Source organism: Protopterus annectens, chromosome 8.part0, assembly GCF_019279795.1.
Source record: "Protopterus annectens isolate FY-2018-M chromosome 8.part0, PAN1.0, whole genome shotgun sequence".
Taxonomy (NCBI): Eukaryota; Metazoa; Chordata; order Ceratodontiformes; family Protopteridae; genus Protopterus; species Protopterus annectens.
In genome coordinates, this window is record NC_056741.1 from 1,220,637,742 (window position 1) to 1,220,652,072 (window position 14,331).

Here is a 14,331-nt window from a genome sequence, read left to right on the forward strand (position 1 = left end):
CATGCTCCACCTCAAAAAATCCAAGTCCCTTAGAGCTACACGCTCCAGGGACCTAAACCTCAGCACAAAAATAAATAGGACATGCTGGAGGGACAGATTCATTTCCCAGAGGCTCCCCTCACTCTGGAATAGAATCCCAATTCATGTTAGACATAGCCCCTCGCTGACCCTGTTCAAGCGAAATCTGGACGCGTGGATGGGAAATCGCAAATTCACCCCTGGGATCTCTTCTGTGTCCCTGCTAGACAGAGGCACAGTAAACTAATCTTAAAAGGGTACCTTCTGTGACCTACTTTACAGAGGCACAGTAGGCTAATCTAATAGGGAGGCGGAAGCCAAATACACTCTGGTTAGGCTTATAAATGCCCTAGGGCAGATAGCCTAGTATCTACCTATGAACCTATGAACCTAAGTTATGGTCTGATTTACTGCCATATAGGAAGATTAATGTGTAAAATGATCTAGCTAGGAAAACTTAAATCCCACCATAACTTATCCCCCATGCCATGGATTACTGCCATTATACTGTGCATTTATGTGCATTTTCTACACATACTACCAGATATGAGTTGCTGAAAATGTAAATTGCTCTATTTCTATGAATATTTGGTGGATGTGTTTCATATATTTCGCTTTTCTGTCCAATATCAGAATTACTTTTGATGACATAGCTCATAGCTAGAGTTTTAGTTTAATGTGGAATATATATTAGAATCATGCTATTCTTTTTCATTATTGGTCATTATCAATTTCCATAATTATGTCAGTTTCATAAAGCAAAGACAGAGACAAGTCTGAATGTTTCAGTTTAGTTTCATCCATTTAATTTCCATTGTAGCACACTGACCGCCAAGATCTAAAATGTACAGTAAATGTGTGCTTTGGTGATATAGTATGTAAATGTAAAATAGTTGTGGATTGTAATGAAATGTAAATGTAAAATAGTTGTGGATTGTAATGAAAAAATGACCACTTCTAACCTTTTTAATATATAATGAAATGTGGCTTGCTACAGGTCATCATTTACATTGTTTTTGCTGAGAGCTGTTGCACGTGCTTTAAGGAGGGAAAGTATTGATTTGATAGTTTATGAAAATTATTCACTGAAGTTTGGTATATTTTGATAAACAATGCATACATTAACAAATAAATATTTTGCATTTGGTGATGTTGAAAGTCACTTAACAGTTTGTTTAAAATGCTGATGACTGGGAGATTAATGTGTTAAGTATTATGCCATGAGCAAATCTGCCTAAGTGATTTGACTGGTTCCTGAACACTTCTGCCACAGGTTATGACAGGATTTACTCATGATTAGAATGCGAAGCAGCTAATAACTATATATCATTCATGGTTATTGTGATTTAGTTACTCAGTCACAGTGATACCTCTCAACTTCTTAGAGCAAGAAATCTGGACAAAGCTTAATATAATAGTGGGAGGACAAATGCCCACAAACAGGGACAAATTTTTCATATTGCTCTGTTAAACGTGGAAAGTTGCTAGAGTAACATGACTTAACAGGATTTGTGTTTGTATACATTTTCTGAAGGATGTGAAGCCTGAAATTCAAATGCTTGTCATCATTTAGTGATTTGTCAGAAAACTACAAATTTATGAGGAACAGACTGAAAATATAAGGCAAAATTCTGGACATTTTGTGAAAATCTGGATAGCTGAGAGGCATGGTTACAGTCACTGTAGATGCATCTATCCTGGGGGTTAATTGCTTATGGCAGACAGGCCAAGGGCAATAGTCACAATAAGAATCCTTACTGCACATCAGCATACTGGAGATTATGGCAGTTCTCGTAATGTTACAAATTTTTCATGTCTATCTTCCAAAAAGTTCAGTTGCAATCCATATGGAAAATATGTCAGATGTATAGTACAGCAACAAACAATGGAAAACTTAACAGGTTAAATTGAAGGGAGAAATAATGCTATGACTGGCGAAAGGAACAGACAAAATAAATATGCTACAAAAGACATGTAGAGGGGTAGTAAATACTCCTGTGAGTCTGAGGTTAGAAAGGAGTGGAGGAAAGTCAGAACACAGGCCCATAATATACAGAAAATGCTGGCACCAATGAAAGTCTGCATATGGTTAAGAAACAAATAATATAGGAAGAGACAACCACTACATTCTCTAGAGAGTGTCACTATTAGAAAGAAAGTGAAAAAATTAGTTTCATGTGACATAAGGTCATGAGAGCGGGTCTATATCACATCGTCGAACTTATATAAATTCGAACAATGTAATATCGAACCCAAAAGTCCTAAATGTAAAAATAGCAAAGCCACAGCACATTGATTTTTTTTTCCTAGGGAAAAAAAATCGGTGGGGCATTTTTGGGGCTTTGCTATTTCCTCCACTGTGGTGCAATCTCGAAGTTTGTATATTTAAGTTGGGGGCTGTGGGGGGCACAGCCCCCCACTTTAGTTTTATTTTAAGGTTTATGTTTTTTTTTTTTGTTAGGGAACAGCGATTTTTTTCCCTGGGAAAAAAACACTGTTCTGTGTGTTCGTTATTGTGCGGTTTCGGACTTTTGGGTTCGATATTACATTGTTCGAACTTATAGACGTTCGATGATGTGATATAGACCCCATGAGAGCACATGACAGTATGCACTGCAGATATAAACCAGGACAATGGAAACAGGTAAAATGGAACTGCAGAACTGGCTCAAGTGCCACGAGTAAGGATCGAATTGTAAATGACCCAATAGGCAATATTTAGCAAAAAAAAAAAAAAAATACAGCTTAGAAAAAAAATAGGAAGAGAACATGGCAGATGTGAAATTCTGTTAGACATATCACTGTGAAGAAAAAAATTATAAAAAATAAAGCAGAAGAACACATAGTGGCTGAATATATTTTTTTTAATCACAAGTGATCAGAGTAACAGTTAAAATCCTCAACATCTGTTTTGTCTGTAAAAGATAAAGAAATGTTGGTTATAACTGATTCCATGATTAAAGGATAGGGCCTTTTGTATGTTTGTAAGACACACACACACACACACACACACACACACACACACACACACACACACACACACACACACAAAAAAAACTCTAGTTGTGTGTCTCGCATGACCCAAAATAAATGATGTGAAAAATGCCCTGAATAATCTTGGCATATTAAAAACTAACGATGACAGGAATATGGTACATGTTGGTACAAATGTCTTGTCATTAAATATTTATCTTTTGTAGAAATTGCATTTAGGAAAAGCTGCATTCTTTACAAACTGACAAAGAGAATAAGTAAATACATTTGTTACAAAAGCAGTGCATCTCCAAAGAATGAGCTTTATAATGAATAAGGAGAAGGTAACAGTCAGCTGTCTGTTGGGTGCCAGGATTCGACACGTAACACATGCACTCAGGTCAGTCCACAACAAGTACAAGTCATTGTCCATGTGGGTGGTGAATGACCTGAGATGCACCTCCCTGGACTACATGAAAAGAGACATGGAGGAGCTCTTAGATTATGAGGCCCAGGCAGGTATGACTCTAGCCCTGAGCAGCATCCTACATCGCCCAGAATGATACTGCAGTATAAGCAGAAAATGATTGACTTCAACAATTGGCTAAGTTTCTGGTGTCATATTAAGGGGATCCATTATCTGTCTGCTTGGGATGACATGATTGACAGACCTCGATTCTTGCTAGAGATGACCTGCATCTGTCACCCCTAGGTTTCTGGATATTGGCTAAGGCTCATGCCACCCCTATAGTGCCTTTTTTAGATGGTTTTCCAAAGACCAAATTACTGCCATAACAGCTATAAATAAATGCAATCTGAGGGTCATGCTGCTCAATGCTAGAAGTCTAAATCTCAAGATGCACTCACTCGAAGCACTCCTCAAAATGGAGAACATTGACATTTCTGCTATAAGGAGACCTGGTTTAAAGCAGCAGAATGCATCCCTGAGCTACAAGGCTATAACTCATTCCACACCTTTCAGCTCCAGAACATGGACTGAAGCTCCAAAAGCAGTGGCGTCTCCATATTCATAAAGGATATGCACACCTCCAGACTAGTAACCCAGCATAACGCATCGGAGATACTTCAAGTCCAACTAACAGTGGGTAAGATGGCAATTCATGTTGTAGCCTGCTATAGGTCCCCAACCATGTCCCAAGACTCTCACTCCATGTTCCTAAGCACCCTGGAAACTATTAGGGTCCAACCCAACACTCTCATACTGGGTGACTTCAACTACCCCTCCATCAACTGGGAAAACTACTCATGCACCAATACACTTGCCCAACGCTTCCTGGACTTCATTAATTCCAATGTGCTGGACCAGCTCATTCTTAACCCCACTAGAGGAGGCAACATCCTTGACCTGGTTATTACTAACCTGGGCAACTGTTGCTCAACACCAATAGTCAATTCCTCCCTGGTTAGATCCGACCACAAACTAATTACCATGGAAATCCACATCTTACCCAAACCACCAGCAAAGGTAACCACCATGAAAAACTTCTCCAAAGCTGACTTTGGGCTGCTAAAAACAGAGGTGGCTAACTACAGGGCACCCATGCAAATGGAAAATAGGTGCATGACCACTGAATCATACACCGATGCACTGTACAAACACGTATATAAATGCATGGAACTAGCCATACCCAACAGAACCAAGATGCTCTCCTCCAAAACAAGGAACATCTGGTCTTCCCCTACCATTAACAAACTCTACAACAGAAGGAAGAAACTGTTGCAGAAAAAGGTGAAGTCCTAAGACTGGAAAAACTCCTCTATTAGCCTCAACAAAAAGTTGAGATCCCTCATCAAAATTTTTCATGCTAGTTATAAAGGCAGAATTGCGGTAGACACTTAAAACAACCACTAATCTGGGGACACAGGTTGACAGCAACCTCACCTTCAACTACCACATTGACATTATGGTCAGAAAGGCCTTCTATGTGGCACATCTCATTACCAAGCGTTTTGCATCCAGGAAGAAAGAGGTCATCATCTCTCTCTATTCTTCCCTCATTAGACCAGTCATTGAGTATAATGTCCCATTTGACATGTACCTCACTAAACACATGCAACAGCTGAAAAGACCACAAAAGTACCTCACAAAGAGGATCCTAGGCCTTAAACACATGCCCTACATAGACAGACTAAAATAAAATCCAGCTTTTCTCTGTCGCATATCATCTATTAAGAGGCGATCTCTGCTTGACTTACAAAGCCATGTCTGACCCAGCCCTGTTAGAAATGTTGCACCTAAAGAAATCCCAATCCCTCTGCACCAAAGAAATCCCAATCCCTCATTACCACAATCAACAGAACATGCTGGAAGGACAGGTTCATAACCCAGAGACTGCCTATGGTCTGGAATAGACTTCCCATACATGTCAAGTACCTCACTGGCCATTTTCAATAGAAATCTTAATGAGTGGATGGGAAATAGAAAGTTCACCCTGGGGATCACTCCAGTGGCTCTACTTGATAGAGGCACAGGGAACTAAAGGTGGCATGATGCCACAGCACTTCTATGGGCTAGGCTTGTAAATGCTCTGGGGCCATTGACCTAGTAAACACCTATGAACGTATGAACCTATGAGTATTAGCAAATGCGTGTGTGTCTGTGGGTGGGTGGGTGTGTATGTGGTGGAGCATGTGTTCAGGTATGCAAGTGAGTGTTTCTATGAGTGTGTGCAAGTCATAGGCCTTGTTTGTGGCATCAGGGATATGAGATTGTGTGTGTGTGTGTGTGTGTGTGTGTGTGTGTGTGTGTGTGTGTGTGTGTGTGTGTGTGTGTGTGTGTGTGTGTGTGTGTGTGTGTGTGTGTGTGTCTATGTGTGTGTGTGTGTGTGTGTGTGTGTGTGTGTGTGTGTGTGTGTGTGTGTGTGTGTGTGTGTGTCTGTGCATGTGTTAGATGTGGGTGTTTGTGTTAACTGTAATGCATTGGCTGGTAGGGAGAACTCTATGGCAGTCAGGTCTGAGAGCAGTGTTCAGTTCAGAAACATGGTATTACGCTGCTATCGAGGCACTTCTCTGTGCTTTACCATGTGTCTCAACTGGAATTAATTGCCCAACCTGAGTAAGGCAGTTAGCACAGACTCAGAAACCGTATTTAAATCCAAGGTATTATTATTATTATTATAATTATTATTATTGCTGTTGTTAATTGCTATATATTTGCACAAATTAGATTGTGTAGCTGGGATTGGGTAGCATTTTATGACTCAGAACTTTGCTGCTTCAAATGTTCATATTTGGTATCTTTAGTGAGTATAATTTCATTCTAATTTTTGGTGATGTTTTTGCATAGCTATGCTGACCCACTTTATTGCATGCACATACTGGATCAGTTTTTTCTTTTCCCATTTTCTTTGTGTTTAGCAGTTTGAGCAGAGGGTTAAGGCTATATGCTGTAGCTTTTGTGGTACAGGGTTTGAGTCCCTCAGTCTACATTTACTTACAGTGTGACCTTCAGCAAGTCACTTACCCAGAGACTGGTTCCCGATCACCTCAGAAAAGGACCTAAAAAATGTGTATTATTATTTATTTTTATTATTCTTTATTATTTTTATTTATTCATTTATTGATTGCTCTCTTCATGCTTCCTATATGTGTAATAATTGAACCCATGTAATATTTTTTCATTGCAGAACAAATCGGTATACAGCTGGTTTCCGAACGTAATCAGACTAAGTGTGCTGGAAGAGTGGCAATTCATTATGAAAATCAGTCAGGAGGAATTTGTGATGAGATGTTCGATAATGATTCTGGCAAGGTAGTCTGCAAGGAACTGAGCTGTGGAGAGTTTGATTCATTTTATCTAAAACAATATCAGTCTTCATTCTCTTGGTTATCATCTACTCAGTGCACTGGGGATGAGAATTTCCTTTGGCAGTGCTTCTCTAAACGGAATTTCATGCAGTGTAACCATAACAAATTAGTGCATGTTGCATGCTCAGGTATAGTATTGCTTGCATGTTTCTAATTATATGTATTTCATTAAGAAATGCAAATTAATTCAGACAGAAAATGGGAAACAAAATGGCAAAATATGAAAACTGTACAGTAAATGAATGCAGGTTGAGAAAAAACTCTGACATATATCATAGAGAGTTTGGAATAACAGTATATTAAAATCTCTTTTATTAGAGACAAAATTTGTAAATACTACATCTTGATGGATAGTGTTTTAGGAAAAAACATGCCATGTTGTGGTATTATTTATTTAAATGAGTTTTTGATAACTACTATTTTATCAAAGATAAGTAGACTAATTGCACCTCTGCAAAAAGTTCATATCACACAATCAAGTGTTTTATGTGGGCAGCGGGCATACCCAAACTCACACCCAGTTTAAGAATCATTGCACAGGTCATTTTATTATAAACAATTCTGGAGATACTGCTTTCAGGAAAACAAAATGTTTCCACGAATAGCAATGTGAAAAGTCATTATTTGATGGACCAGGCTTGAAAACAGTGCTGTGATAAATAGTACAACTATCATAATGGCATTTTTTCAAAAGAAATGCTTAGGTGAGTTATATTTTCCTAGTCTGTTCTTCACTAAACCTACAACTAATGGGTCTGCTAATATGAAGTTCTGGAATGAACCTGGAAATCATCAAGATCAAAAGACTATATGGATTTTAACATTTTCATCTTAAAAATCTTTGCTCATTAAATTAAAAGAAATCCACAGAAATAAAGACTATAACATTAAGTTGCAACAATGGCTTACAGAAGATGGAATTATAAATTAAATAATCAGCCATTAAGGAACTTTTAATTTTAATGCTAATAAATACTTAAATATGTAACCTATTTGTTTAACTTTGTTAGATATACTTGCAAAGCACATACGTACATACAATCTGAACACGAATAGGATGCCAGTAACACTCATTTCATATGCAAGGGTGCAATTAACATATTTGCATGTGTCACAGGTAATTAATAAAATATATAGTCCAGAAGACCATGAAATAAATAAAGAGCCTAGCACAAATTCCCAATTGTCCCAAACCACTGTCGAGTTAAGTGACTTGCTCAAGGTTACATAGTTGACAAATGAAGGGGGAAAGATTCAGTCTGTGTGCGCTTGGTACAGGAAGCAGCTTATTAACAAGTCAGAGGTTTAGTCTTATGATGTAACTGCCAGTCATAAATACAGATATCTATGCGATTATTCACCCGTAATTACATTAGCGCAGAACAACTTTACTTCTGCTTTCACAAGCTAAAATATTAGTGGGTAGGAAACAAAATCTAAGGATTGACAAGAAGCTTCTGAAAAAAGTGACATTAAATGTACTTTTATAATCTAAATCATTAATGGAGGAAACAAAGTCTAAAGACTGACAAAAACTTTGGAAAATAAGTGACATTAGTAAAACCTTGAGTCAATGGTAGTGAATCCTCCGGATCTTTATTTTTTGCACTAAAAACCTTACCAGAAAAGATGGATAAATCTAAAAAAATTAAAGATAAAGATGTATAACGCTGCCAGCAATTAAAAGGATGAAAACAAGTTGTCTGAAAATAGATTTTGTTGTGATGACATTGGTGTAAAAGGTGCGGATCTATATCACTTTCTCGAACGAACTACGAACTTTATTCAGTGAATCCTAATCCATCAAACACTTGCTTTAGCAAACTTTTTCCTAAGGAAAAAGTTAGTCAACCAACCTACTAACTTAACAAAAGAAATCACATAATTTAAAACCCACCCTGGTGGGGGGGGTGCCCCCCACACCCCCCAATGTGGGGGGCTGCACCACTCAGACCTTCCCTAACTAAATATACCAACTCCGAGATCACACTACAGTGGGGAAAAGGGCAAACTCCCATTGATGACCAACTAGTTTTCCTCCCTGGGAATAAGTTAGCTAAAATGAGCATTCGATGGATTAAGATTTGCTGAATAAAGTTCGACAAAGAGGTATTTGATAAATAGTTAATTTGACAAACTGATACGGATCCAAAATGTGCTCAAGTGTCTTGCTGTGATTGGTGATGTGAATGCAGGGGCCAAAAAATTCCATCCATCCACCCAGAGCCCCTTTTTCCACATGGGGTTGGGGTGTCACTTCAACAGTGGCAATCATCTAGTGTCAAGGTTCAAACCTTCAGGTGACTAGCCCTGCCATGGTCCTTTTGCCATATCACTCACACCTATGACCAATTTACAGTGTCCAGTCCACCTAATGTATGTCTATGGAGTGGGGGAGGAAACCAGAGCACCCAGAGAAAATCCACACGAACACAAGGAAGACATGCAGCCTTCTCATAGAAGGCACCCCAGTTAAGAATTGAACTGACGAACCTCTTGCTGTGGGTGAAAACAGTCTACTGTTCCACTGTGCTGCCCTATTGAAAAAAATATGTTATTTGTTTGTTTTTAAATAATGCCCTGAAGTCTTACATGTTAACTAGGAGTAAGCTCTGTGTTGAAAACCTAAAATACAACTTAAATTTTAATTGGTAAAAGTGACAAGAGTAACAGTGATAACTGAAGCCTGGAAGGCCAAGCACCATTATTTACTATGATTTTTTCCACATTCCCCAGATTAAAAGGATGACCAAAAAACATCTGACACAATTTATTGATGAAGAGACCATACTGGCTAACTCTCCAGTGGCAGAAGACATACCTGATTACAATTAATCAGTTATTGGAATGACTGTAGAATCTGAAACAAGCCTATAAATTTGGAAGATAACCAATGTTCATTAACTCTACAAATTGATGAAAATGAAAAACTGATTCACACTTCAAAAATTCACTTACAGACCTCAAAGGACAGTCTAGAAGGGGCAACATTAAAACCAAAGGACTCCCTGAGGAAATAACTCAGGAAAAACTTGAGCTAGTCATACACAACATATTTACAAAACTTTCTACGAACATTGCAGGGTCACATGCTTAGGTAATACAGGAATAAAGCCCTGGTTATGGCCCAGGTAACCTGAGTTCAAGTAGGGCTCATGTACCTGATAGCATAAACAAGGAAGAATGCACACGCCCACCCTGGGAAGAAGGTTGTTGTCTATGATCTGTATTGGCTTACTGCTGTAGGAGATGACCTGACTTTTGTTGGAGGATAGGGGCAGGTTAAAACGGAGGGCCAGGTCAATTCAGTGGTTGACATGACTACTCAAGCCAGTGATGGCAGCCCTTCTCATGAATGTGTGGAAGAGCATGTACAAGTGCAAAATAGGGACATAGCTTGTCTTGAAATAATGCCTTTAGCCATGTCATCATCAGAGAGAGCTGTGGTACAACTTAAAGCACTAACTCCCTGATGGCTGATTGGATGATGGTTACCCTGGACAGCTCTTGCCCTTGAGGACCTGGTGGGTTCACACCCTGGGAAACAAATGTGGATAGAATTCATAGAGCTTTTTGCCCCCCCCCCCCAAAAAGGCAGTATAAGTTATGTATACTAAAATTTCAAGCTCAACTGAGACATTTCAAGTCTTAAGAACAGCGAAACATTTTATATATATATATATATATATATATATATATATATATATATATATATATTGAATGGATGTAATTCAGGTGTTTGAACTTTCAGATGGTCGAACAGAGCAAAGATCAGCAAAAGAGTTCAGATATGTACTAATCGCAAATTGGTGGTCTTTGCATGTGCAAGATTGTGGTACAGTGGGAATTAGGAAGTTGTTCTTGTTTACTATAGTGCAATCTAGAATGTAGTTGTTGGTATATATAAGTAGTAGGGGATATATTTTGACTTTTATTGGTTTGTTTTTGATTGATTGTGTTTCAGAAGTTTATTTTTTTATTATTTTTATTGTGTGGTTGAGGTTTTGATAGTTTGTCCACTTGACATACACTCATGCACACACACGCACACACATATATTTATATATCTATACCTATATATATATATATATATATATATATATATATATATATATATATATATATAATTCCCCAGTGTAACATAATCTCACACATACAAAAATCTGGTTTGTGAGGTCAGCTGATTTTTAATAAAGCAAGCCAGCTTTTCAAAGTCAAAGTAAACTTTATTGTCATACAGATCAACACAGAGGAAAGTGTGTATCACTGCATGAAATTTCGATACTCAGGCTCATAACATAAGAATGACAGTTTATAGAAGGAAGAGAGAATATTAAAAAAATAAATTAAATAAAAATAAACAAATAAATAAAAATAAGATACAAAAAATAAATAAAGTAAAACAAATTGGAAAGCTCTATTTACATTAGAAACGCAACAAATACATCAGCAGGAATAGACTCATTAGAAATATAAGGATATGCAAAAAAAAAACAGTACTATAATAAATGAGACACACACATGTAAACTTACCTATCACCAATTTATACCATAAACTTACAGTTCACAGTTTTCCTAGTGCAGATAGAGATGTATGAAGTGATCCATTCAGAGAGTTTATGTAAACAACAATGACATATTGCACACAAATAATGTTTTACCCATGTAGTGAGTTAGGCTATGTATTTGTTATTCAGCAGTCTGATAGCATGTGAGAAGAAGCTGTTATGGAACCTGGATGTCCTGCATCTAATGCTTCTGTAGCACTTCTTTGTCTGCAGGAATTTGAACAGTCTATGAACTGGATGGTGTATATCCCTCAATAGTTTTTGGACTCTGCCATACCATCTATTTGAATATGTGTCCTGTAGGGATTGAATGTTGGAGCCAATGATTTTTGTGGCCTGTTTAACAATCTTATCTAGTGCCCTCTGATCAGCTTGAGAGCAATTTCCATATCAGACAATAATGTTGTTTGTTAGTGTACGCTCAATCGTGGCTCTGTAGAAGGTGAGTAGGACTTGTAGGGGGATGTTAACTCTACAAAGTCTCCTAAGGAAGTGGAGATGTTGTTGGGCTTTCTTTATAAGGTAGGAAGTATTTGTGGCCCAACTTAGGTCTTGCAAGATATGTATCCTTAGGAATTTGGTGTTATTTACTCTCTCCACTGTGGCACCATTGATGATGATAGTGGTGTGTGGATTTTTCTTTTTCCTAAAATCAGTGATGATTTCATGGTTTTCTCAGCATTTAGTGCTGAGTTGTTTCTGATGCACCACTGAACGTTGGTTCACTTCCTCCCTATAGGCCCCCTTATCTTACTTCTTGATAAGGCCGATTACTGTGGTGTCATTTGCAAATCTGATGATTCTGTTTGACTGATGCATAGCTGTGCAGTCATGTGTTAGAACTGTGAAAAGAAGTGGACTGAGTATGCAACCTTGTGGGACACCGGTGTTTAGGGTGATGCTGTTTGAGTGGTGCTTACCAGGTCAAACTATCTGTGGCCTTTCATTTAGGAACTTGAGGATCCAGTTGCATATTGTGTTTTCTATGTCCAGTTTACTCAGCTTAGACAGCAGTTGTTGTGGAATAACCATGTTGAAGGCCGAGCTGAAGTCTGTGAACAGCATGTGTAAGTAACAGCCCTTATTTTCCAGGTGGTCCAAGGTGTAATAAAATGTTAAGGCTATGGCATCCACAGTAGAACAAATTGGCCTGTAGGCGAATTGTAAAGGATCAAATGTTGCAGGTAGGCAGGATGATTTATGATCCCTGACCATTATTTTGAAACACTTCATCACTACTGAGGTAAGTGCAATTGGCCGGTAATCATTTAATGATACTGGGGATGGTTTCTTGGGCAGAGGGATTTATTTTTTTTCATTTGGGAAGAAGAACATGTGATCAAATGAATGAATGTAAACTACACATGCACACATATATATGAATCACATTTTTCCCTTATTTTTGCACCTAGGGTTAGGGTATCATATCAGTAGTGACAATCATCTAGACTGGAGCCAAAGTTCACACCACCAGGTAGTTAGCCCTGCTGAGGTTATTCTTCCATATCACACACACACAATGCATCTATGGACAACTTAGAGTGTCCAGTTCACCTACTGCCTGTCTTTGGAACATGTGAGAAAATCACAGCATCTCACATGAACAGAGGGAGGGTGTGCGCACTCTACAGAAGGCACCCCAGTCAAGAAAAGAACCAGAGAACCATTTGCTGTGAGTTGAAAACACTACCTAAAACACAAGTGTGCTGCTGTGATATATATATATATATATATATATATATATATATATATATAAAACACACACACACACACACACACACACATATATATATATATACACATGCACACACACACACACACACACACACACACACACACACACACACACACACACACACACACACACACACACACACAATCACACACACCTATGAATATGGTTCCCCTGTATTTTGCAAATATTTGTTTGTTCGGCAAAATGCAGGGGGTGTTTAATTTTGATGGTACGTGTAGCCAAGTGGTGCAAATATCGAAGCTGTGATTTGTTGACATAGATGAGTGTGGTTGGAGGGGGTGATAGTGTTTGTGCGTGTGTTTGTGAGTTAGGGTTAGGATCAGGGATAGGTTAGATTAGAGATAGGTGCTGTATGTTTGTATGCGAATGTGTGTATTATAGGGTTAGGATCAGGATTAGGTAATGGGACAGATGTAGTGTTAGTGTGTGTTTGTGCATGTCTGTATGTGTGAGTGTGTCTAGTGTACTGGCATTGTTACAGGAAGGTTTTTATTAAGGAAAGATGTAGGGTTAGATTTGGGGAAGGGGTAATGTTAGACTTAGGGTTAGCACCCATTGCTAAAGTGGTTTGGGGGGTACAGCCTAATGTTAGATGGACTTACATAAATTGTGTGGTGTATTCCCTCCTATTTTGTCGCAGTTGTTAATAAGAAATAGTAATACTTAATCATGACTTTTATGATTGTCTATCTTCTCATTCAACACAAGATCCAATATTAAAAGCTCTTTACAAGCTGTTAAATAACAAAAAGAATTGAATAGCTTCTTTGGAATTCCTGTGGTTACAGATACCTGTGCTGTATCGAGCACCTGGTTTATCATCAGAAGTTGTTGCACCTAGTCTTACGACTGATAAGATAATCCCAGGGATGCATCTATGTTGCATACTCATTGCACAAGAGCTAACATGATCAGCCTTGTGTGCATGCCAAGCAGCATTACTAATCAAATATGCAAGAGCCCAAGGATCTCAACATGAGGAGCAACCCCAGCTTAAGCCAACACAGGCTGTCGGACATGCTGAGGTAAAGTAGGGCTCATGTACATGATGTAAACAAAGGAGTTCATACAAACCTGAGATCTGTAAGTGAGTGCACATGCAGCACAACCACATTTAGGTCAATTAGGCATACTGAACAGGAAGGGGAAGCTTAACACCAAGTGGACAAGATAGACTATGGCCTTTCT

The 14,331-nt window shown here is 38.3% G+C and overlaps 1 protein-coding gene across 1 annotated transcript in view; it reads left to right on the forward strand.

The window, feature by feature from the left end:
* The window catches only part of LOC122808441 (scavenger receptor cysteine-rich type 1 protein M130-like), a gene marked incomplete in the record, with an annotated part of 758,816 nt that overhangs the window by 205,708 nt on the left and 538,777 nt on the right, over positions 1-14,331 (forward strand). The window contains 1 exon segment of the mRNA XM_044079404.1: positions 6,639-6,947. Within this exon segment, the coding sequence (XP_043935339.1) occupies positions 6,639-6,947 (309 nt within the window).